Genomic DNA, 26,231 nt, shown 5'->3' on the forward strand with positions numbered 1-26,231 from the left:
TTCATTTAATATATTACTCACACAGCATCTTTGTATTGAACAGCTTCTTTAAGGGAGTGTGGGTTCTCTTCTTCCAATGGCAGCTCTGTACTGTTCCATGCATTAGCACTTTTTATGGAAGATTGTTTTACATTATCTTCTGATATAAGAGATGTTGGTGTATTCACTCTGGTAGGAGAAGCTACTGGTGTCATTGTGGGGGTGACTACCTGGGTTAATGGAACCATCTGTCCTAAAAAGGAATATTAAAATACAATTACAATTTTATTTTTATATATATATATATATATATATATATATATATATATATATATATATACCTGTATAAGTTTACAGAACGTGGTAATTTTCCACCTTGGATCTTGTTGTGAATCAACAGCAAAATGAGCAACTATGACATGAAGACTCTACTGCAGATTTCACGGATGAGATGGATGAGATTTGTATAAAGTACTTACCATTTATAATCTAATCCACTGGTACTATAACCTGCTGCTGATTTTACCAGTCCACAGGTAAAATCCCGTGAAGAGGACACGTCAGCATCCCATTTTTAGCAGGATGTTGACAGATACTACTAAAGGGTGCACTAAAGTAGTATAAACCTGCCTTTACATACATCTTAGATCATGTGAGGGTTGATCACAAATTGCAAATCTTCTGTACACAATGGGGGGAGATTTAGCAAAACCTGTGCAGAGGAAAAGTTGACTAGTTGTCCAAGGCAACCAATCAGATTCCTTCTTTTATTTTGAAAAAATGAAAGAAGCGATCTGATTGGTTGCTATTGGCAACTACATGCTCTACAAGAATAGGCTAAAACTGAAGAAAGTGCACACCACTATAATAAATACAATTCTAATATTGTATTGCACATATAATTGTCCAAAAGAACACATCTTAAATGCATACCACTAATAACATAGGAGACATTTAAAGGGTTACTCCACTCCCCAGGGTCCGGAACATTGACGTGACCCCATCCATTGCATACCACAATTATTTTCACCAGTTCGGATTTCCATCTTTGTCTCTTGCCTAAGCATCTTATTTATTGTATTTATGTAATGTGTTATTTGTATTATTCATTTATAGAGTGGATATTGCTATGATATGGGCATAGGGGCATATTAATTATTGAGAACAAAGTAATAAAGACAAATTCAGAGAGCACAGTCGAACTGTAAAATGTTTCCAACATCCACGTATGCTAATCACCGTATGAACAGAGCAGTCAGCCGGTAACTGGAATAATGGCTACAGCGGGGTACTAAGCTAAAAAAAGCAATAGCAAAGATTCAAAATATCAGAGAGAGATAGAAGCTTGCACTCACCGCTCCTGTAGACTTTATTTTGCGGACAATCCGTTCCAGCAGGGAGACTTCATTGATGCGGGGTGCTCAGAGGCCTCTGAGCACCCCGCATCAATGAAGTCTCCCTGCCGGAACAGATTGTCCGCAAAATAAAGTCTACAGGAGCGGTGAGTGCAAGCTTCTATCTCTCTATGATATTTTACATATGAATTATTGTATTGTTATACTAATACTGGTAGCAGGTGTACAGTGTGGCATTGAGGACAGGGTCATTTCCTGAGGGAGGGTTGTGCTACGCTCCTAGTGAGCATATTTTAATAATTTTAAATGTCTCCTATGTTATTAGTATTATGCATTAAAGATGCGTCATTTTGGATAATTATATGTGCAATAAAATATTAGAATTCTATTTATTATAGTGGTGTGCACTTTCTTCAGTGTTAGCCTATTCATATAGTGCATGTAGTTCAATTCCTTTCACTGTAAGTAGCACCTGTTTAAATATTAATGTGGTAGAGCCCCCCTTTTTTTTACATGTACTGGCTATGGGCAATTGTCAACTTTTCCTCTGCACAGATCTTGATCACTGTCCCCCAATCTCTCAGCAAAAAAATCTGCAATGTATCCCTCTTGTGTAAAATACCTTTATTATATCTGCTCTTGGGACACTGGGTGATAGCAAATGTAGCCACTCGTCCATTAGCCACATAGGTAATCACTAGCTTACCTACACTCTTGGTAAACCTCCCATGTCACACATTCACTGTATGGGAAAGATGAATAGATGCTGTACTAGTAGCCTCATTGGCGGCCACTGGCTTTTCTCAGAAACAAATATAATGAAGTAATGGCTGAACATAATGTCTACCATAAACAAAAACTCCATGACCTTTATGTCGCCTTGTGTGATTCCTAACATACTGCTGCATCCTAATGGTGTGGCAACAAGTAGCGGATCTGCTGTGGATTTTCCATACAGAATTTCTGCCTCATTTACAGTAGCGTACATGTCGCTGCAGCCCTAAAACTAACCTGCATCTTGTTGAAGTTCAGGTTCTTCCAATGAAGTCTGGGGAGAAAGTTCAGGTGTTTTCACTATAGCCGTCTCTCTTGGAGGAGGGAGAGGAGACGATGGTGGAGTGCACTCAGGTGTTGGAACTGGAGTAACCTCAACAGGTGTCGGCTGAAGACAGAAAAACATTGCGTTACATCATATTCTTCTCCCTGACATATAGGATTAAAGGGGTACTCCGCTGCTCAGTGTTTGGAACAAACTGTTCCGAACACTGGAGCTGGTGCCGGGAGCTCGTGACGTCATAGCCCTGCCCCTTGTGACTTCATGCCATGCCCCCTCAATGCAAGTCTATGGGAGGGGGCGTGGCGGGTGCCACGCCCCCTCCCATAGACTTGCATTGAGGGGGTGGAGACGTCAAGTCATGAGGGGGTGGGGCTATGACGTCACGAGCTCCCGGCGCAAGCGTTCGGAACAGTTTGTTCCAAAACGCTGAGCAGCGGAGTACCCGTTTCAGCGGAGTAGACCATTGCACTAGACATGCAGAAAGCACATTGGAGGATTTATCAAAACCTGCGCAGAGGACACGTTGAGCAGCTTCCAATAGCAATCAGATCGCTTCTTTAATTTTTTAAAAGACCTATGCAAAAAAATAAGTGTTCTGATTGGCTGCTATGCGCAGCTGGTCAACTTTTACTCTACACATGATAAATTTCCACAACAGTTCTTAAAATAAGTTTCATAGCCCACTGCACAGCCTATTTACCAATCAGGGGAGACCCAACATAGTCATATAATTTATAAAATAATGAGTTTTCATGTACAGCCTCATTTTTATGTACCTGAGCCACAGTCTGCGCTGGTGGAGAAGGTGGGATGCGTTGAGTCCTTCTTTCTGCCAGTATTTTGGCAACAGCCTTTGCCAGGGCTTCTTCAACATACTGGCGAATCAGGCTGGATTCTACAGGGACACCATCAAAGAGAAACTGCAAGCCTTCACCTCCAGCTGCATCTACTACAACGAAAAAGGGGTGTCATAAGGCTAGGTTCACACTGCGCTAGTGCCCCCCCTAGTCATTTCGTCAGGATCCTACCAAAAACAGGATGCCGAGGTACATTGTTAGCAGGAGCAGCAGACCCCACTGATTTTGATGGGCGAAGTGAGTTACTTAGTGCTCTATTTTCTGTAGAGCTTTTAGGTCTGCAGGTCTGCTTAAAATAGCGCTTATTTCTTGAATGTAGTCACTAGGTGAAATTCCACTGCCCCAGTTTACACATTACGCTGGCATCCTAGTTTTGGCAGTATGGCAACTGATACGACTAACAGGAGCACTAACGCAGCGTGAACTTAGCCTTAGTCTCAAGGTATCAGTAAACTACCTTACATGAATGTGAAGCAACTGGCACAATAAGGTAAACTCCAAGGAAAGTCTTATGGGGGTACTCCAGTGGAAAACTTTTTTTTTTTTTTTTTTTTTTTAAATCAACTGGTGCCATAACTTTAAACAGATTTGTAAATTACTTCTATTTAAAAATCTTAATCCTTCCAGTACTTATCATCTGCTGTATACTACTTAAATGTCTTTTCTGTCTTACCACAGTGATCTCTGCTGACACCTTTGTCTGTCTCAGGAACTGTCCAGAGCAGGAGCAAATCCCCATAGCAAAGCTCTCCTGCTCTGGTCAGTTCCCAAAATGGACAGAGGTGTCAGCAGAGAGCACTGTGGTCAGACAGAAAAGAAATTAAAGTAGTTTAGCGCAGCTGATAAGTACTGGAAGGGTTAAGATTTTTAAGTAGAAGTAATTTACAAATCTGTTTATCTTTCTGGCACCTGTTGTTTAAAAAAAATTGCTTTTCACAGGAGTACCCCTTTAAAGCATTTGTGTTTAGAAAAACTTTTGATACGATGTTAAGGGATGTCAAAAGTTTAGATTAACAACGATTGTTCAATTTTATGGACAATATTCGATAACGTGATGCATTGTCAACGAATCCAGTTATCGAATAATCGATTTGTTGCAAAGGGAATGCGCCGGAAGTCATGAGGCTGGTGCGGGCGGTCAGGCTCTATGTCTGCAGGTCCCGCAAATCCCACACTGCCGGAGCCTCTTTAAAGGAGTACTCCGGCGCGCACTTTTTTCATTTTATCCCGTCCGGGCTGCAAAATAAAAGAAAACACACTTTCTCTTACCTGCCAACGAGCCCCCGGAGCTCCGGTACACTCCGGTACAGGTGTTCAGTCCCCAGGCTGTATACTTCTTACTTCCTGTTAGCCCGGCACGTCACACGGAGCTTCAGGCTATCACCGGCCGCAGTGATGTCCCGCCTCGGCCAGTGAAGCTCCGTGTGACGTGCCGGGCTAACAGGAAGTAAGAAGAATCCAGCCCGGGGACCGAACACCTGTACCGGAGTGTACCGGAGCTCCGGGGGCTCGTTGGCAGGTAAGAGAAAGTGTTCTCTTTTATTTTGCAGCCCGGACGGGATAAAATGAAAAGAGTGTGCACCGGGGTACTCCTTTAAGTCAACAGTACCTGACCACTGACCCCCAGTCCCAGCCTCTAAGATCACCAATCAGGGGAGCTGTAGACTTCTCCTACACCATGCACACACTTCGTGCCTCTGTCGTTTTCTGGAGCCTCAGCCTGCCCTGGAGGACCTCATTTAGATCATTGTAGTAAAATCCCCTGCTGCCAGTAGGTTATTTAGCCTGCTGTATAATGCACCCTGCTCAAGCTGCAACAGTGACCCAGGCCTTTGCACACTGCTACACATGTATATGCGTCTTCTACAGACACTAGGGTGCAATGCTCTGCACATACCCCCATGTGTATAGCAGCGTGTGTGTGTGCTACACTCTGAAGTCTGCACATACACTAATGTGTATAGGAGTGTACAAACAAATCTAATGATTGCTATATAAAAAGTATAAAGAAAAAAAAAAGTTTTATTAAAATGTAAACAAACCCCTCCTCCAATAAAAAGTAGTCCCCCATATCTTATTGTATACTAAGAAGCGGGAAAAAAAAAAAAATAAATAAACCATAGAATAAATAAGTCCAAAATTGCCTAGAAACTGTTTTAAATGGGGCCATTGTACATAATTTTTCAAGTTAAATCAGCTAAACCCCCTTTTTGGCATTTTAGCCTTTTTTTTTACGTTTAATCGACAGCGAATAGATTAAATAATCAACAGCGAATAGATTATTAAAATAATCGTTAGCTGCATCCTTAGTTTAGATCGCACCAGGTGTCAGCCCTAAAACTAGCTGTAATTGTGAGTAATAAGCCAGCTAAAGGGCGTAGCAATGCGCTTCACTCCCCAACTGCCTGCCTGATCCGACTCTTTCACCCCATAGAGTAATACAGTGAAAGAGTTGGATTTGACTGACAGTAGGAAAGTAAGGCGCGCACTGCCGCTTGCTTCAGACAGCTATAACTCGGAGACCTGATGCAATCTTAACTATCGTCATGCCTGGACAACATATCAAAAGCTTTACAAATGACAGAAAATGTGATCATTCAACACTAACATTACTTTTTAAAGGTTTTACTTAGTGTCATGCAAGTGACGGTCAAGTTAAAGCTCCAGGGTATCAGGGAATGTTGGAAGTAGACGTTTTTTAGCAGCAGGAGAGTCACAAGTTGGAATTCACCAGTTGAGTTTTTCAGGTATAGTTTAGGTGGGACATCTTTCTACCTTCCTATATTTCCTGTGGTTTACTCACTTCTTGGTTTCTGCTAAAAGTTTGCAAAATCACTGCAAAACTGACGTATTTGTGCCAAGATGTAAAAATATTTGGCACAAAAACACAACATGAAAACAACATGTGAACAGACATATGACTTAAAGGGAATCGGTCATCAGTTTCACATTGCAATAATCACAGGCACCAGGAAATACTGACAGGTTCTCTTATCCCAAAGATGTATGATCCACTGAGCATTTCACAGTAATTCTAGTTATAAACCCGGCCAGGAACAGGGCTCTGAGTCACTGGGGCGGTCCCTTGCGGCTTCTCCCCACCCTACCGGCCTGGATTGATAGATTTCTCCCTATACCTAAATAATAAGTAATTTATCAATCCAGGCAGGCAGGGAGGGTAGAAGATGTGGAGGAGTTTCCAGTGACTCAGAGCCCTGTTTCAAGCCAATATTTTAACTTTGATTCCTCAAAATACTTCAGTGTGGATCTTTGTGTAATAAAGGAGCCTGTCAGAGTTCCATGTTAACCATTGTTAGGCCAGAGTGAAACAAAGGGCAGGTTCCCTTTTAGAATTAGCTTCAGGCTTGGCATCAGTGTTGATGGCCAAATGGAGTGGAGTAGCTATATCTTAACATGTATACCCAGCTCTAAGCATTTCCCATCTAGGAATTTAAAGGACATTTAACCCTGCATTTCCTTGACACACTTGCAAAATGTTCAATATTAGGCTAGAGTTACAGTACATTATTGGATCTGTAAGTTGTATCCATTGGCATCCCGACGAAAATGTACGCCAATGTACACAGCAGACCCCATTGACTGCTTCGCTTTTGAGTCTGTTTAAATTAGCGCATATGACCAAAATGGAGTCACTAGGTGACTCAGTTCAGCCATTGAAATCACTGTTCCCGCTAACAGTTAATGATGGCATCCTGCTTTCATACAACTAAGGCTAGGTTCACACTAGGGATGTAAGAAAAAAATCGATTCTCGCGATAATCGCGATTTTTTCATTAGCCGATACTGAATCGATTCAAAATATTTTTGAATCGATTCTTTTAGGGATGTGGAATTTTTATCTCCTGACGCCCGGAACAGCATGTCCTGGGCATCAGGAGATAAAAGTTCCACATTTGTGGAGCCGGGCAGGCCGGATCTGACACGGCGTCGCTCTGGGTGTATGGAGCGGGCTCCGACTCGTGCCCGCTCCGTACTATGCGACCCCCCCGGCTGATTTCAGTAGCCGGGGGCCGCCGCTAATAGCCAGCATGTGGCGATCGCCGCGGCTGGCTATTAAAGGAGTACTCCGGTGCACACTTTTCTCATGTTATCCCGTCCGGGCTGCAAAATAAAAGAAAACGCACTTTATCTTACCTGCCAACGAGCCCCCGGAGCTCCGGTACAGGTGTTCGGTCCCCGGGCTGTATTCTTCTTACTTCCTGTTAGCCCGACACGTCACACGGAGCTTCAGCCTATCACTGGCCGCAGCGATGTCCCGCCTCTGCTGGTGATAGGCTGAAGCTCCGTGTGACGTGCCGGGCTAAAAGGAAGTAAGAAGAATACAGCCTGGGGACTGAACACCTGTACCGGAGCTCCGGGGGCTCGTTGGCAGGTAAGATAAAGTGCGTTTTCTTTTATTTTGCAGCCCGGACGGGATAACATGAGAAAAGTGAGCACCGGAGTACTAGATCGCCGCTGTCAAAGCTGACAGCGGCGTCTATTGGGATCTATGAATGCTCCCAGGTGGGCGATGTATCGGGATATATCGCGATGTATCGTCACCTAGACGGTATCGCGATATATCGGGATATATCGAATCGCCACACTGGTATCGCGATTCGAATCGAATCGCCAAATTCTTGGCGATTCACACCCCTAGTTCACGCTACTGAAATTCTGCATGTCTGCTTGCAAAAGTTTGGTAGATTAATTGACCAAACCCATTAACTCGCATGTACATTTTAGTAGGCAGAATTTCTGTCTGCAATTTCAAAGTGAAATTCAGCAGTGTGAACCTAGCCTTAAGGGGAGCACTAAAGCAGTGTAAACCTAGCCTGAATTGCCAGTTTATAGTTATGTTAAAGCCTGGTATAAAAACGCCACCGCATACAAGCAAAATGCAATGTAAATACGATGAGCTAAAACACACAGAGCGATCAACGTACCACTCTCAGTAGACACTGAATCACTGTTCTCGTTGCTGGATAGGGTGACATGAGGGATGACGTCCTCTCTTCCTGAATGCATTTCACTGATAATTCTGTCAAAGATTTCCAACTCCACCCTTAGGGAAATAAAAAGAAATTACACATTAAATGTAAATAATAGCATATTCAGTGGAATATCCTAACCCCTTCTCTTTAGGATCTGCGGTCCCCTCTCTACACAAACCATGAAGCAGCCATACATTACGCAACAGTGGTGAACATGTAGAGCGAAAGGTGGCATTATATGAAACACTGGGAGGTGACTTCTTAATATTGGAATGCGGGAAACGGAGACAGAAATGGAAGCTTGGCGTCACGCTGATGGAGACTTCGTAAAAGGAGGAAGAATTCGGTAAGTTTCAAACATTTATTGCACCACACGCAACGCATTTCTGGGTATTAACAACCCTTTCATCAGGCGTGACGCCTGATGAAAGGTTGGTTAATACCGAGAAACGCGTTGCGTGTGTTGCAATAAATGTTTGAAACTTACCGAATTCTTCCTCCTTTTACGAAGTCTCCATCAACGTGACGCGAACTTCCATTTCTGTCTCCGCTTGCCGCATACTACACACGCCAGTGATCCAGTGTGGGAAGCCGCTGCAGCTGTAGCTCTAGGTTTATTCATTCATCTTGCCCGTGTCAGCATTGTGCCTGGATTCTGCACAACTGCCCCAGGTGAGTACGTTTTTGTCACTCTCTTACTGTCACGCTCACCACCAGGATTCTTCACAAGGAAGCACTCCTGCTTATTTGTATTTTCTTAAAGGACATGTCCGGTGCTCACTTTTCTTATTGTATCCGTTCCGGGCTGCAAAAAAAAAAAGAAAATAAGCTTTCTCTTGTCTGCCTACGCTCCCCCGGTGCTCCGGTACAGGCGTTCGGTCCCCGGGCTGTATTCTTCTTACTTCCTGTTAGCCCGGCAAGTCACACGGAGCTTCAGCCTATCACTGGACGAGGCGGGACATCGCTGCGGCCGGTGATAGATTGAAGCTCCGTGTGAGGTGTCGGGCTAACAAAAAGTAAGAAGAATACAGCCCGGGGACCGAACACCTGTACTGAAGTACCGGGGGAGCCTAGGCAGGTAAGAGAAAATTTGTTTTCTTTTATTTTTCAGCCCGGAACGGATAAAATAAGAAAAGTGAGCACCGGACATCTCCTTTAATATTGGGGCGTGTGTGTACCGGTGTTGTAGCCTCTCTTGTAGCCATGAATATGATGTGGGGTTTAAAAGAACAACAAGTCAGACCCAGTGTTGTGAAGAAAAGTTACACAAACACGAAGAAAAGTAATAAAGTCTTACCGGCTGACCAATCTGTTCACCAGAGTCTCTCTACTTGTAGCGATTCCATCAAGAATATCAGCATTTGTCTGTAGTGCAGGAGCCGGAAGAGGGAACGGTATGCCACCATGCTGAGGAGGATTTGTATCCCCAAAGCCATTGAGCTCCAATAAAGGCTCTGGGACTTCTTCTACCTGATCATCCTAGAAAGAAATTCCATAGTCGTAATACAATGTTTGCTATCATTGAGAATGGTACGTAGTAAGTTGCATGATGTTATATTCTAAAAGGTATGCACACAATCTGTTCACATGTTGCAGCTAATAAGTAGTACAGTAGAACTCGGCAAAAAATTATCACATGTTTTTGCCGAGTTTTTCCACAAATGACTGAAATCGCTGAAAAAATTATGCGTTTTACTGCAATTTGCATAATACAGCAATTTTGCTTATTTGCGGCACAAAAATGCATGCGGTAATTAGCTGCGGTACCGCTTATTAGCCTCAATGTGTGAACACAGTCTAAAGGATTTATACAAACTATATGTGAACATTTACTGGAGTGATGTCGGTCTCTTCTAAGGTTGTGCCGGGAAATGCTAGGATTTCTTCTTCTGTTTCGACACTTTCTGGCATCTAAAAACAAATACAAAAAAAAAAAAAATTATAACAGAAAACAATTTAGATGTTAATTTAACAGAAAAGAAAAATGGACCACATATTAACAAGAAAGGAAAAGAGACCTTAATACAAATCAATGATTATGTAATTGTAATCATTTTATTTACTCTTTTTCCACCCAATCCTTTTGTTTCCTTGGGAGATAAGCAGCGCCGGACACTTATCACACATGCTGCCTTTAAAGGGGTACTCTACTGGAAAACCTTTTCCTTTAAAATCAACTGGTACCAGAAAGTTAAACAGATTTGTAAATTACTTCTATTAAAAAATCCCAATCCTTCCAGTACTTATCAGCTGCTGTATAATACACAGGAAGTTCTTTTCTTTTTTAATTTCCTTTCTGTCTGACCACAGTGCTCTCTGCTGACACCTCTGTCCATGTCAGGAACTGTCCAGAGCAGGAGCAAACCTTTTTAGTTCTGGACAGTTCCTGACGTGGACAGAGGTGTCAGCAGAGAGCACTGTGGTCAGGCAGAAAGGAAATTCAAACAGTAAATCAACAGTAAAACCCAGTAGATTATGGGCACGTTCACATGTGGCAGATACGCCGTAGATTTGTTTTCGATTTTCCCAATAAACCATAGGGAAGTCAAAATCTGCAACAAATCTGCAGCGTATCGAACACGTGTGAACTTATTGTTATAGCGGGTTACAGCGCGGTGAACCGGATTACAACGAGGTATAACTTACCCGGATCCACGGTCCGATTACAGAGATACCCGTTGTATTAGCCTCCATTGAGCGAATACCCGGTTCCGGGTAAGTGATACTGCGCTGTAATGCGGTTCACCAGCACTATAACCCCGTGTAATGGGTTTAGTGTAGGTGAACCGGATGTCAGTTTCCCTTTAAATGAAAGCTTTCGCGACACAACAGTGGTGCATGATTCCATTCACCTAAATGTTAGCTTATTGCGACACTTTGCAACCCTATAAATAGCATTTTCAAACTGATAAAGTGGGCATATCCCCAGGTTTTTTTTGTCAAAACCCAAAAGATTTATTATTAACTGTGTCCCCATCACCAAAGAATTTCCACCATTTTTGTTTCATAGATTTCTTATTCCAAAAGGAAGCTTTTATTATTTAAAATTCTACCAAATATTATAATGTTTATACATTGATGGCTTATTTAAACAAATTTTTTATCAGTACGCCAAATTAGTAAATAAGGTGAAAATAAAAAAGTGGGCTAAAATTATGGTACATATAGGAAAAACTTACAACAGTAAATCTGGGTCCCTTTCCCTTCTATTGCTCCCGTCCTACCCATCTCAACTCCCATAACCACTAACTAACACAGTGTTTTTGCAACATGGGTGCTTCCAGCTGTTGCAAAACTACAACTGCCAGCATGCCCGGACAGCCTTTGGCTGTCCGGGCATGCTGGCAGTTGTAGTTTTGCAACAGCTGGAAGCACCCATGTTGCAAAAACACTGTCCTAGATAGTGGTTATTGGACATGCTGGAAGTTGTAGTTCTGCAATAGCTGGGGGAACGCTGGTTGGGAAAACTGATCTAAGCAATCAATTACTGCCGTATAGAGAATCCCTTCCGAAGCTGGTGAGGGACATTTGTGTAGTTTTGGGTAATAAAATATAGAATTCATCCCTATTCTGAACTTAAAGGGGTATTCCAGGGAAAAACTTTTTTTCTTATATCAACTGGCTCCAGAAAGTTAAACAGATTAGTAAATGACTTCTATTAAAAAATCTTAATTCTTCCAATAATTTTTAGCTGCTGAAGTTGAGTTGCTGTTTTCTGTCTGGCAACAGTGCTCTCTGCTGACATCTCTGACAGGTTTGCTGACAGGTTTGCTATGGGGATTTGCTTCTAAACTGGGCGGTTACCGAGACACGTGTCATCAGAGAGCACTTGGACAGAAAAGAACAACTCAACTTCAGCAGCTCATAAGTACTGAAAGGATTAAGATTTTTTTAATAGAAGTAATTTACAAATCTGTTAACTTTCTGGAGCCAGTTGATATCTAAAAAAAAAAAAAAAAAAAATTCCTGGATAACCCATTTAAAGGGGTACTCCGGTCGAAAACTTTTTTTTTTTTTTAAATCAACTGGTGCCAGAAAGTTAAACAGATTTGTAAATTAAAGTAGGAAGATAGTCAGCTCACCGGGCCACCGCACGGCAATATGATCCTCCAAAGATATAAGGAAAGCAGGTAGATTCCAGCGATTAAGAAACTTCACCTTTATTGGAACCACATAAAATCATTGACATGGAGAGAATTCAGTAAGACAGACATTTAAAATTCCAGGAGTCAGCGCCAAGCATGATGCCAAGCTGAAAGGTCACATGACCTGAAACGCGTCATGCTTGGCGCCGACTCCTGGAATTTTAAATGTCTGTCTTACTGAATTCTCTCCATGTCGATGATTTTACGTGGTTCCAATAAAGGTGAAGTTTCTTAATCGCTGGCATCTACCTGCTTTCCTTATATGATTTGTAAATTACTTCTATTAACATTTTTTAATCCTTTCAGTACTTTTTAGAAGAAAATCTTTATTTTTTTAATTTATTTTTTGTGTTGTCCACAGTGCTCTCTGCTGACACCTGATGCCCGTATCAGGAACTGTCCAGAGCAAGAGAAAATCCCCATAGCAAACCTATGCTGCTCTGGATAGTTCCTGGCGCGGACAGAGGTGTCAGCAGAGAGCACTGTGGACAAGACAAAAAATAAATTCAAAAAGTAAAGAATTTCCTCTGTAGCATACAGCTGCTAAAAAGTACCAAAAGGATTAAGATTTTTTTAATAGAAGTAATTTACAAATCTGTTTAACTTTCTGGCACCAGTTCATTTAAAAAAATAAATAAATAAATAAATAAATAAATAAAGTTTTCCACCGGAGTACCCCTTTAACACTGGTCAATGAAATGCCAGTAAAAAGCTACAAGAGACTTCCAAGAAAATAGAAAAAAAAAAGCAAAAAGGAAGCAGCACTCCGTTACTTTAAGAACTTGTCGTTTATTCACTCATCGGTTAAGGCAACGCTTTAGTTTCTCAATGGATGAGAAAGGTTCCTCTAAGAAGCTAAAACTAATGTGAAAATAAATGATAAGTTCTTGAAGTAACTAACAAGTTCTGCTTCCTTTTTATAGGTCATAGGCCCAGATGCGAAACGCAGGAACCCAGAAACACTGTGAGAGAAAAAGTGGAGTGATTTCCCCACAGCAACCAATCACAATTCAGCTTTCACTTTACCTCAGCTCGTTAGCTGAGCTGTGATTGGTTGCTGTGGGAAAACCACTCTACTTTTTCTCTCACACAGTTTGATAAATCTGGGCAATAGGTTTTAGATTATGGTTGGAGCATCCTTCCATCTTTGGATCTGCTGACAGTATAAAGTTTACAGAGATGATAGAAGACGTAACAACTTTGTTTTTTCTTCCAGTTTTTTATTTCATCTTTTCTGTTCCTTTGTTTTCACCGGGAATCGGTAAAACCTGGAGGTGTCTGGTAGCTGCTTGTTCCCCTCTATTGAAATCACTTGTACATTATACATGTTAATAAGCCAGGGCCAGCTCAAGGCATAGCAGTAATATAAAACTGAAGACAAAACCATCTGTAAACACTAAGGCAACTACTGTTTGTAGAGAACACTATAGACTCAAAAAACGCTATAAACGCCTAGAACAGAGCATTAGCTCAGCCTTACAAAATGTGGAATTCTGCATTGGGCCGACTGCATATACGAGGACACAAAAATAACCGTCCATGTAACACTAATGTTTAAAGGAAACCTGTAAATGGAGCAGCAACCGCAGCTTTATTTATCCAAAAAAAGTACTGCAGATCCGTCTCCCTGCCTGGGTTTTAATCAACCTTGCTCTGTAATTTAATCTGTTGTCTAATGTTATGGAAACAGCTTGTTTTATCACAATTCACACAGATGTTTTCCATTACTTAGACGCATGTAAAGGTTTGGTGACATTATTGAAAAGTTGCCAAAGCCAAATGAAGAATGAATAAATTACCTATAAAGCAGGGAGCGCTCCCAGACGGGGTGTGGGTTATGTGCTACGAATGATTAAAAGATGAATAATTCATCTGTGCTGCTTGTAATGGGAGTCCTAATGGATTTCATAGGAGTTTCTCATTCTTTTTTTTTTTTACAACTGCATCTACCAGAATTATATGCATCATATGCTATTTTAAATACTTTTATAGCTCTCTATTCATAAACTAACCCTATTGCGCATAGCCCTGTTGCACTGCATGACACATGGTGTTGTACATGGTATGAGATTTACATTTCAATGCAATAAAAATCCATATTTATTACTTAAATAGCTTTAAAGGGGTTGTCAGGGATGTTTTGGACGAATGGTTTAGAAAATTGGAACAATTGCATGCACAGGAAAACATCCTCTGGGCACTTATGCCAAATTGACATAATTTTATTTACATTTACTGAATTAGAATATTGTAAATAAGGAGATTTTTTTTTTGTACTCACCGTAAAATCTCTTTCTCATAGCCTTCATTGAGGGACACCTTACTGATGGGGGTATATGCTCTTGCCACTAGGAGGCGCTGACACTAGGAAAAAAAGGCGGCTCCTCCCTGGCAGGATATACCCGCCCACCTGCAGTGAAGTAATCAGTTTTGTCACAAAGCAGTAGGAGAAGCCAACAAAGACATATGTCCGAAGGACCCTAGAAAGGAATCCCGGATAAACAACCCAAGAACAGGAAAGAATAGTCCGGAAAAAAAGATGAAGAAATGGGTGGGTGCGGTGTCCCCCACTGAAGGCTACTAGAAAGAGATTTTACGGTGAGTACAAAAAAAAAATCTCCTTTTCTCGGTCGCTCTTCATTGGGGAACACCTTACTGATGGGATGTACCAAAGCAGTCCCCTAGGGTGGGAAAAACAACCACCAGAGAAAAGAAATCAGTCCCGAGACTGAACTCACATGTCCACAAGGCCTGCTGGCAAGCCTCCCCAGGCGGAGACACATTAGGCCCAGAAATTGACCGCCAGCAGATCTCCCATCCAAGGAGATGGACTATGACGCAAGGAAAGGGCCGTCCTGTACAGAGACCCAAGGCACCCGGGTCACAAAGAGATACAAGAAACCACAGGAAAAAAAGGAAAGATGGAATTCTGCTCTGGAGAGGTCCGGTGCATGAGCGCAAAGACCTGAACAGCTGCAGATCCAGAAAAAAACCGCTGTCCCAGGGGCCCGCCATGATCACCCAGAAGGCGAGAGAGCCATACTTGAAAGCCATACTTGTAAGCGGATAACTTCAACACCTTCTAACTTGGGAGGACATGGAACCCGAGGAAGAAAGGAGCGACAAACACCCAGAAAAGCGGGGCCTCTCGGATACCGAAGAGACCAACAAGTAAACTGGAGACATAGAGTCACCCGGAAGACGAGTAAGAAAAACAGACGTCTGCTAAAACTCTCCAGGCGACAAACTTCCATGAAGAAGTGAAGGAGTGTAGAACAGAAAGACCGCCCTGACTAAAGGGATCGTGGAGGAGTCTTGGCTGGACCACTACACATGCCAAGACCTGAACCATCACCCAGGCCCAAGGAACCAGAAGAGCCGCCTAAAAATAAGGCACGCCACAGCCTCTTAGGACAGAGTGCAAACCAAGGAGACCAACCAGTCCTAGACCCCGGTGGTCCGAGCGGACTAGAGCACACTAAAGAAACCTCCCGCCAGAATGGGAACGGAGGGAGAAACAAATGAGAACCCAGCTGGAATTCTCAGGGTCTGGGCACAGGAAGGATCACTCCAGAAGACTTTGGTGTCAGTGCAGTACAACTGACACAGACAAAGGGAAGGAAGAACATACCCCTTACAGGGAGACTGTACAAACTTCTCCAAGAGAGGATAGAGCCAAGGCTCCATAAGCAGCAGTAGATAACCAAAAAACAGAGAAAGAGCCAGGAAAAAAGCTCTGTTGAATGCTTGCAGCAAAAACAAGGGCCCCGCCAGATACTCCACCTATACAGTGGGAACCGCGAGACGACAACATCTTGGCAGCAGAAAAAAAATCAACAAAATAGTCCCCCCAAAGGAGGGAAAACAAGGGTGGTCGCGAGGGAAACTCAAGTAAAGACCCATGCCAAGCATCCAGATCCCCATACCCCCTGTGGAAGGGGAATGGGAAAGCGCGCCAAGCGCAGGAGGAGCAGGGAAATGCTGCATAACAGCCACGGAAAAAGTACCGGGAGGACAGAGCCCCCAGGCCCCCAACGGCAAGCCAACACTGTCTGGAGGAGCAACCTTGTGTTCCAAGAGGGATCGGAATCCTGTACGTTGGAGCTGGGCAAAAATTACAAGATGCGTTGAGAGCCATTCCAGACAGTGACGAGTAGGTGCCTGAGCCACCCCAGATCGAAACCCCAGCAGGCCCCATGTCAGAACAGAAGTGCTCAACTGCCGTAGAACTGCGGAAACAAAATCACCGGAAGCCCCGAGGCACACCTCACTGAACAAAAAGACACCACAGGGGCAGTAAGAGGAAAAAATCATAGCCATCATTTTTGTGTGTCTAGAACCTTTATTTATTTTTTTATTACACTTTTAATTTAGCTCACTAGTCTGAATTCCGCTCAAAGGGAGGGGGCATGGCCTCACTGTGCAGGTCTCCGCCCCCTCCCTCAGTATGCTGTCTGCTCACATCTCCCCTAACATTAGCAAAACTACAACTCCCAGCTTGTCCTCACTGACAGTAGCGGGACATAAGCCCTGCGCTCACAGTTGTCAATCAAGGAAGTGTGTCCATGAAATAGGTGATGATGCATGGACACAGCAGGACTAGTATGTGTCCAAGCAGGCAGGGGGGCAGTTGTTTTCTAATGAAAGCTATTGCAAAACCTGTTGGTTTTGCAGGCTTTACAACACATCAAAAGTATTTGTATCTGACAGTGCCCATTTAAGGTGTATTCACACGTACAATATTCTGCGCAGATTTGATGCGCAGGACTTTCTGCAGCATATTTCAATGTAAACTGAATGGCTGAACACCTGCACAGAACACTGTACAAGTGAATAGACCCTTAAAGGGGTACTCTGCTGCTCAGCGTTTGGAACAAACCTCCCACAGACTTGGATTGAGGGGGCGGGATATGATGTCATGAGGGGGCGGAGCTATGACATCACGAGCTCCCGGCGCCGGCTCCAGCGTTTGGAACAGTTTGTTCCAGACACTGAGCAGCAGAGTACCCCTTTAAAGGGAGCTCTTACCCCATTTTTCCAGAAATCCCAGAAAACCCCTTTAAGTTGACAACACAGAATGTGCATGGATCGAAACAACTAGATTTTAATCTAATCCTCAGAGATATGTCTGGCAGCCACCCAGCTCCCATTATTAAAATGTTATTATGTTCAGTCAGGAGGCGTCAGGGAAAATAATTGTTAGTCAAAGAACAGCAGAAATAGCTGTGGTCTTTAAAACAGCCTCAACAAATTCCTGCAACAAAATCATGTTAATGCTTATGGTAATATACAGAATTTTTGTCTAACCTAACCATACCCCTTCCCTTTATCCATATTTTCTTCCTATCTCTTTTCACTCATACTTACAGTACAACTGATCACATGGAAAGTTCTACATGCGGTTATCACAAGACAGGATAGGTGATAAGTATCTGATCAGTGGTGTTCTGACTGGAGGTGACCTCCACCGATCACAAGAATAGTGGTCCCTAGTCCCTGAAAGTGAATTGTAGGCAGTGAGCATGCTCAACCACCACTCATGCTAACCCATGTAAGAGGCAAAACAAACACACCATAAAATCTGACCACAAGTTATTAAATCTTAAGTTATTAAATAAACTATAAAACTGTGTTTAAAGTTGAAATATGCTTAATATTTTCCCCATTTCCTCTTTTTTATTAACTGCTCCAATGTACCAAAAATTGTAAAAGCAAACTTTGCAAACAAGTGTAGTGCAGTACTATTGTCTCTCCACTGCTTCATGCTTACCTACCCAACATACATCAAGTAGTGGCAATGGACAAGGTGAATAGATGGGGACATTTACTAAACCGCGCCAGCGGATGTAGTATTCTAAGGGCTAGTGTAGATTTCTAAGACAGGCACAACGGGCAGCCACAGAGCCATTGGATTTACCAAAAGGTGTGAACATCTTTGTAAATCCAAACTGAAAAAGAGGAGCGCTTTCCTTAAAGGGGTATGCTGCTGAAAACATCTTATCCCCTATCCAAAGGATAAGATGATAGATCTGGGGGGACTGCCACTAGGGACACTAGCAATCTCCGCTGCGGCACCCCAGTCATTCTGTTCACAGAGCGAACTCCGCTCTGTGCCCGATGACTGGTAATGCCAGCCACCACGCCCCCTCCATTCATGTCTATGGGAGGAGGCATGACAGCTATGTACTAGAAGTCACGCCCCCTCTCACAGACATGAATGAAGGGGGCATAGCATGACATCACGAATGCGGAAGCTGAAAGCTTCCGTGTTCCAGATGCCACCACTGCCGGCCGTTGGGGACCCCCGCGATCTAACATCCTATCCTTTGGATAGGGGATAAGATGTTTTCAGCAGAGTACATATGAAAACACTGCACTTGGCAAATCTCCCTATATACCTTTTTTTACTTTGTAGTTTGTAACCATACATAGGTCTGCATAGGAGCTGTACACACAACTCTGTAGTAAACTTTTAAATCAACGCATTTAGCAAAATTGCAAACAAAATGATCTTTACACACAACTCCTCCACCGCAAATACCATGACCACAATCTCCAATGTCATCAACTATAGATCATATTCACACATTCAAGAGTCTGTCGGGATTAAACCTCAGATTCCATACCTAACCCTGAACAAAACTGCTGAAAATAGGATACTGCAATTCTTGCTGAAAATTACGCATGAAAATGTTGTGGCGTAAAGAGATTCTTCAGGACGTTTTTTTATAATGATGGCCTATCCTCACAACCCATTAACCCCTAAAGAATTACAAGTGGCTTTATCTAGGTTTGTTTCAGCTGGCACATCTAGCCTTAGATTTCTCTTACTGATTCGATGAAGAATCAATGATGGCCTGTGTAAACAACGCTACCATAACATCACAATACTTTCCCAACATCAGAACTTATTCTATGAACTCGAAAGAATGGTAGATCAGAATTCACCCTAAGCCCCACTCACACTACAGAATTTTCTAGAAAGAAATTCTGGGTGGATTCCACTTACAGCAGCCTCCCCTGGAATCGATGCTTACTAAAGCCACAGACAGTAAGTGTCTCCCATTCCCTACAGCATAGTGTTGGGACGTCCCCAGCGGATTCTGCCAGAATATTAAACATGTTCAGTCTGTTAGTGGAATCCAATACGTAACTGTAGTGTGAATTTCGCAGCAGAATCCCATTTAGATCAATGGAAGCTGCTGCAAGCGGAGTCCGTGTGTAATTTTCTTGTGGAAACTCAGCGCAGACATTCTGTTGTGTGAATAAGCCCTAAGATCCCAATCATTATCCACATGTGAAATCCTTGTATTTGCATAAGCTAATTAATTCTTGGTTATAGCAAAGCTTGGAGATATTAAAGGATATTCCCTAACATAATGAGCATGATACAGATGTGGAGAGCCTCAGCATGAGCCTCATTTTTTTCTTTACAGCTCATAGATTTGATTTTTGGCTGGTACTGTAATTCATTGTGCATTTTACCTGCAAAAATCTTCAGATCTACAGCAAATCTAAAATGTTAATTCAGCCTTGAAGGAGTACTCCACCCCTAGACATCTTATCCCCTATCCAAAGGATAGGGGATAAGACGTCTGGTCACGGGGGTCCCGCCGCTGGGGACCCCTGTGATCTCTCCTGCAGAGGCTCTCCACATCTGTATCATGCTCATTATATTAGGGAATTGCAGAGCATTTTCCAAGCTGATTTCTCATCTTTCAAGGTAGCAGGAGTGGAAAAAGTTTGGTAAATCCGAAATATGGGAATTCACCACAAATTTACAGAAACATTTTGCCATGTACGGACCCTAAAGGATAAGTGCAATTTGTCAGTGAACATTTTCTTAGACTCTTACCTGTATATCAGTTTTAACAGGACTGGGTGTACAGGGTGGTATATCCGGACTTGGGGTCCTATGAGTTGGATGTGGACTTGGGGTCCTATGCGTTGTTCCTGGGCTGTCGCTGGTAATGCTGTCTATGTCAACGCAAGGTAACACCTGGAACAAATAAAGGAAATGTGATTTCTGTTACCTGGGTCTGTAGTCCCAAAGGTGAGTAATATGATGTAGAGCCACTGTGGCACCCCAGCTGTTGCAAAACTACAACTCCCATCATGCTCTGACAGCCACAAGTTGGAAAACAACGATGTATAGGTAAATACTAAATAATATAACCCAATGAAAAATGGAAAAGACAGTGTTTAGGGACAAAAATGACAAGAGAGCTTGAGCAGAAGTAAAGGTAAATTAGCAAGAAAAAAACACAACAGGACCAGTCAGAAGTCTATTTGGATCCAGCACAGCATTGTAGCCGCTGCAATAAAAGGAAGCAGATGTAGATGTGAACATAGCCTTAGGATGATTATAGTAGAAGTTTTACATTTTTATTGGAATATTTCTTCGCATTCAGTTTATTATGACATGTATTTCATTATTTGATCAACTATATTATAGAGACATAGATAAGACACCAAAAACACATGCAAAAGAGAATGGAGGCAGTACCTGAACAGTAAGCTGTGGCGGATCCTTTTTCTCGGACCTCATCTCCACTACAGCAATGTTTGGCTTCACAACATCTGCCTTAGGCTTTGGTGGCATTGGGGGAATAGAAACATTCACTACGGGCTGAGGGTCAGCAAGAATTACAGAGTGCGGTAATGGGGCAGCCCTATCAAATCGAGGCCTCCCTAAAACCAAAATGTTATATGTGAAAAACATGTAGCCAAGCACAACAAAAAAGGAGCTCATAAGATGTAGTTCAGAAGTTTCCATTGTAATAATGCCACTAAAGGGCACTGCCAAGTCAATATCAGAGTCATTATTTTATTTGTTTCCACCTTTATCAAACTTATAAAGGACGTTCTATGCCTGGAACATGGTCTTTCTTAAGAAAATGACTGATATTAGAAGGGGTTTCTTTTTTCCTTCTTTTTCACGAATCAAATAGTTATTTTAAATGGATTCATTTATTTAGTAAAATATAATATAAAATTATATTATTACAGTATTTATTATTTTATGAAAACTTAAAGGGGTACTCCGCTGCTCAGCGTTTGGAACAGTTTGAAACAGTTCCGAACGCTGGAGCCGGGAGCTCGTGACTTCACGCCTGCCCTCTCAATGCAAGTCTATGGGAGGGGGCGTGACGGCTGTCACGCCCCTCCCATAGACTTGCATTGAGGGGGCGGGGCGTGATGTTGTGAGAGAGTTTGAGTATGACGCCACGAGCTCCCGTTGCCGGCTCCAGAATTCGGAACAGTTTGTTCAAAACGCTGAGCAGTGGAGTACCCCTTTAAAAAACCTGACAAGTGATAGAAGTCGTTTAGAATCCTCTGCATGTGTTTTAATGTGAATTTGTGTAAAAGTGACATCTAGTGGTAGGAAGGATATTGCAATTTATATACCTTGCAGCTACACACATATAGAATAATGTCATGACATGTAATGAGAATGTTCCATCAAGTCTCGCAATTAGGAAACCAACACATCTAAAGTGAAGCTCCACGTTTCATCCTCATGTTTTTTAAGGCTGTGTTCACACATAGGATTGTGATTGTCATTTTACGCAGTATGCAGTGTATTTCACGCTGCGCAAAATGTGCTGTGCAGCTAGAAATTCACTCCGTATTCTGCAAAGAGCATACACACAGGGGACCCGGCGGCAGCCCTGTGTGTTTAGTGAGGTCTGGTGGTGGGCCGCGTGCTGCAATGCGCGGCTCCGTACACAAACCTCATTGAGCACACAGGGCTGTCAGTGTCGCAGAATACACAGCGCATTTCCCGCTTCGCAGTACATTTTCTTTAGCTGTGAACCCTCCCTGTTTACAATCAGAGGTAGAGGCTATATGCCAAGCAGAGGTGAGCGGAATGAGCTCGTTAGGGTCCCCTCCCTGTGCTGGATGAGGTACACGTTTCGATGAAAAAGTGCACTAAGAGCCTCCGTTTTTTGACCAAGAGTGCTACTGCAATTTTTTTATATACTTTGTATATGCCATAGCAGCGTGCACTACGTATTAGGTAGTTGTGCACATTTTAAGCAGCGTGAAATACACTGCATTAGCGCTTTGTGGTACCATACCCTTAAAGGGGTACTCTGCTGCTTAGCGTTTGGAACAAACTGTTCTGAACGCTGGAGACGTGAACTCATGACGCCATAGCCCCGCCTCCTCATGACGTCACACCCCACCCCCTCAATGCAAGTCTATGGGAGGGGGCTTGACGGTAGTCACGCCCCCTCCCATAGACTTGCATCGAGGGGGTGGGGTGTGACGTCATGAGGGTGCGGGGCTATGACATCACAAGCTCCCGGAGCCGGCTCCAGTGTTCGAAACAGTTGGTTATAAATGCTGAGCAGTGGAGTACCCCTTTAAGGTGTATTAACACACACTGGAGCCTTTGGCTGTCCGGGCATGCTGAGATTTGTAGTTTTGCAACAGCTGGAGATTGTTGGAAAACACATGTTATTATAAAAAGAATGTTCCCTAAAGTTGGGAAAGTGGCTCCAAAAGGTTTGTTATTAGCCCAGCTTGAAATGATAACTAGGAAAATGACATAACAACCAATAATAAGCCATATATTCTTCTTGAATGATTGAACATGGAAGAGACCAGCTATATAAACACTAAGGGATTTGTGAATAAACCAGCTAGGGTGGGATGGATCTTGCGGTCTTTCGTCTGATGTCAGCGCTGAGGATCCGTGGAGGGGGCTCCTACCAAGGTCCACAGCCAACCTCAAAACATTCCTCTCTTTGAAGATGGAAATATTGTATCGTTTGAAGATTAAAGTTCTGTCGTAATCCATATGGTAGAAGGACAGGCACATGTTACAGGGTCACCCAAAGTCAGAAATATATGAATGCACCTATAGTTCTCATGTACAATAAGGGGTTTTCAGAGGCAATCTTTTCTAGTATCCCACAGAGAATCATTTTGTATCTTGCTCACAGTCAGGGGCCTTCGTGAACGGTGCATGAAAATTCTGCACTTGGCAGATCAAGTCAGGAATCAGGAATAACCAATAGAGATGAGCGAACTTACAGTAAATTCGATTCATCACAAACTTCTCGGCTCGGCAGTTGATGACTTTTCCTGCATAAATTAGTTCAGCTTTCCGGTGCTCCGGTGGGCTGGAAAAGGTGGATACAGTCCTAGGAGACTCTTTCCTAGGACTGTATCCACCTTTTCCGGCCCACCGGAGGACCGGAAAGCTGAACTAATTTATGCAGGAAAGGTAGTCAGCAACCGCCGAGCCGAGAAGTTCGTGACGAATCGAATTTACTGTAAGTTCGCTCATCTCTAATAACCAATTATGGGTAATTTACACTTGTGGATATCTACTATAAATGGTTAAATCCATCTATATGAAAAATACCAAATCAATAATAATCTAAACAATATGAAATCCACGGCCTAAAAGCTTATAGATCGAATGTCCTCATATTTCATAAATGATCCCAAAAGCGTCTTACCTAGTGGAATAGCCATTTCGATGAGGTGTCCCTGCATTTGAGCGTCCGATGCATCTGCCTCTCTTGTTGGAATAAATACATACTGAGGCGTGTAATTCCTTGGTACAGAAAATTCAGGAGATCTGGGTTTTATAAGACCTCTCTCCATTTTAGGGGAACTGGTCTGTATCTTAGCAGACTTAAGCTTGACACCTACAAAATCAAAACCATTAAAAGCCTTAAAACATATTTGTCATTTTAGGATAAGCTGCCCTGTGTATGTACATGAGGAGTAGCACAATTTCTGGCCATTACATGAATTGTATATTGCATTCTTTAGCATTTTTTTTTCCATCTGTAGGCTCAATCTCTAAATTTCTGTAGTGCTAGTGGGTAAAGTCTCGCTGTTATGTGTCTCATACTGCACTTACACAGAAGAGGAGATCCTGCATTACTATATTTCTATAGCACACCCACAGAAGTAGCAGCAGCATGGGGGACATTATAGAGCAGTAATGTGTATGATAAGCTGTATATGGAATTTTAAACAAATTTTTCCCCTCTGTAGGCTCCCAGAGCTAGTGGGTAAAACCCAGCTGTAATGCGTCTCATACACTGCACTCACACAGAAGAGCAGCCCTAGCATGGGGGGCATTAATGAGCAGTAAATTACAGTGTAGGCAGTGAATAAAGAACAGAGGTGAAATAGAAGAATTACTAGGGCATATGGTAGCTTTCATATGTGTCTCTCTGCCTTCTTTTGCAACTCCCTCTTTCTATCCCCCTATTGTTGACTATAAAAACATAAAATATGACCCATGTTAGCTGATCTCTCAAGGTGGATTTCAAAAGTTTTTAATAGTGTAGAATTGACTTATACAATAGTGTGCTGAAAGGTTAGTGACCAAAACAGGTCATATACTGTTGAGCACGATACCAACTCAGCAGACCTGGGACATCTCTTTGCTGATGTAGGCAAGCACAGAGAATATTAAAGGGCAATAGTCCTTGTGCGGGGGAGGTCAATAATGACTAAAACTAATAGACATAAGTCAGCTGACTGCTTAGGCCAGTATTTCAAAACCAGGGTTCCTCCAGCTGTTGCAAAACTACAATTCCCAGTATGCCCGGACAGCCGCTGACCGCTTAGGCCAGTGAGATGCAACCAGGGTGCCTCCAGCTGTTGCAAAACTACAACTCCCAGCATCACCAGACAGCCAAAGGCTCCAGTGTGAGTTAATACACCTTAATACACGCTGCTTAAAATGTGCTGCAAAAAAAGGGAAAAATAGCCAGCACAACTCCCTAATATGTAGTGCACGCTGCTGTGGCAAATACAAAGTATACAAAAAAATGCAGCAGCACTCTTGGTCAAAAAACGGAGGCTCTTAGCGCACTTTTTCATCAAAACGTGAGGTGGCCTCAATTCTAATGGGACCCTAACATGCTCATTCCGCCCACCTCTGCTTGGCATATAGCCTATGCCTGCTAGGAGTTGTAGTTTTGCAACAGCTGGAGGCGCCCTGGTTGGAAAAAAACTGCTTAGGCCATCCATTTCTGCTTGGTTCTACAGACATAAAGTAAGTGTAAGATGGTCTAAAAATCCATACACCCTCATGCTTATTTCTGAGAAGAGCAGAGCTGAGCGGACACAGGACACAGTGCTCAGCCAACTGCTTCCGCCCATTCATATTTACTGACTGGCTGGGGGGGGGTCTCAGCACCGAGACCTCAAATTACCCTTTATGCATTCATTATAGGAATCCAATTTTTCACACAACCGTCCTGCAAACTGGGTGGAAAATAGCTGGGGCTTAAAACGTACCACCCAAATTTGAAATCATGCAACATTTTAAAGGGTAACTAGGATATCAAAACTTTTGACATGTGACATACAGCATATATATTGTAATATACAAGATAATTTTATATTTAAAAGGGTACACCGCTGCTCAGTGTTTGACATCATAGCCCCGCCCCCTCAATTCAAGTCTATGGGAGGGGGCGTGACGTCTGTCCTTGTTCCAAACACTGAGCAGCGGAGTACCCCTTTAAGAGAATTTTCTTTGAAAATTTTTAAATTGCTTTGCATTTGATTTTCCTTTTAAGGTGTAAAGTTCATTACCCCTCACAGTCTCCATGACTTTAGGCCGCTGCGGCTTGGTCTTGGCAGGGGGAGAGCCAAACCGAAGATATGGACCCTTTTTTAGAGTGCTGCGGCGCCCCTGATAGACAGGTGTCCCATAGACTCTATTCAGCATTTCTTCATCCATCACCGAAGACACATTGACCTTCTGAGGTACCTGCATAAGAGTAATAACTCAAAATAACAACCTGTTCTGCTAAATGTAGGAAACTGTAAAAACTGTAAAATACATAGAATAAACCTAT

General features: G+C 42.8%; 1 protein-coding gene across 5 annotated transcripts in view; it reads right to left on the reverse strand.

The window, feature by feature from the left end:
* Positions 1-26,231, reverse strand: part of KIAA0586 (KIAA0586 ortholog) — a 181,559-nt gene that overhangs the window by 95,605 nt on the left and 59,723 nt on the right. For 4 of the 5 annotated variants that reach the window (XR_008848977.1, XM_056546822.1, XM_056546821.1 and 1 more), the window contains exons 15-24: positions 25,966-26,143; positions 23,862-24,053; positions 20,894-21,078; positions 20,243-20,386; positions 10,076-10,153; positions 9,540-9,721; positions 8,195-8,313; positions 3,168-3,340; positions 2,346-2,496; positions 22-232 (exon numbers count right to left, since the gene is read on the reverse strand). Coding sequence is in view for 4 of the 5 variants with exons in the window: in XM_056546822.1 (XP_056402797.1) it covers positions 22-232; positions 2,346-2,496; positions 3,168-3,340; positions 8,195-8,313; positions 9,540-9,721; positions 10,076-10,153; positions 20,243-20,386; positions 20,894-21,078; positions 23,862-24,053; positions 25,966-26,143 (1,613 nt within the window). In the remaining variant the exon portion in view is untranslated. The remainder of the gene's footprint in view (positions 1-21; positions 233-2,345; positions 2,497-3,167; positions 3,341-8,194; positions 8,314-9,539; positions 9,722-10,075; positions 10,154-20,242; positions 20,387-20,893; positions 21,079-23,861; positions 24,054-25,965; positions 26,144-26,231) is intronic. The other variant, XM_056546820.1, reaches the window with a different exon arrangement.

The sequence above is a fragment of the Hyla sarda genome, chromosome 11 (genome assembly GCF_029499605.1).
Source record: "Hyla sarda isolate aHylSar1 chromosome 11, aHylSar1.hap1, whole genome shotgun sequence".
In the NCBI taxonomy this organism is placed as follows: domain Eukaryota; kingdom Metazoa; phylum Chordata; class Amphibia; order Anura; family Hylidae; genus Hyla; species Hyla sarda.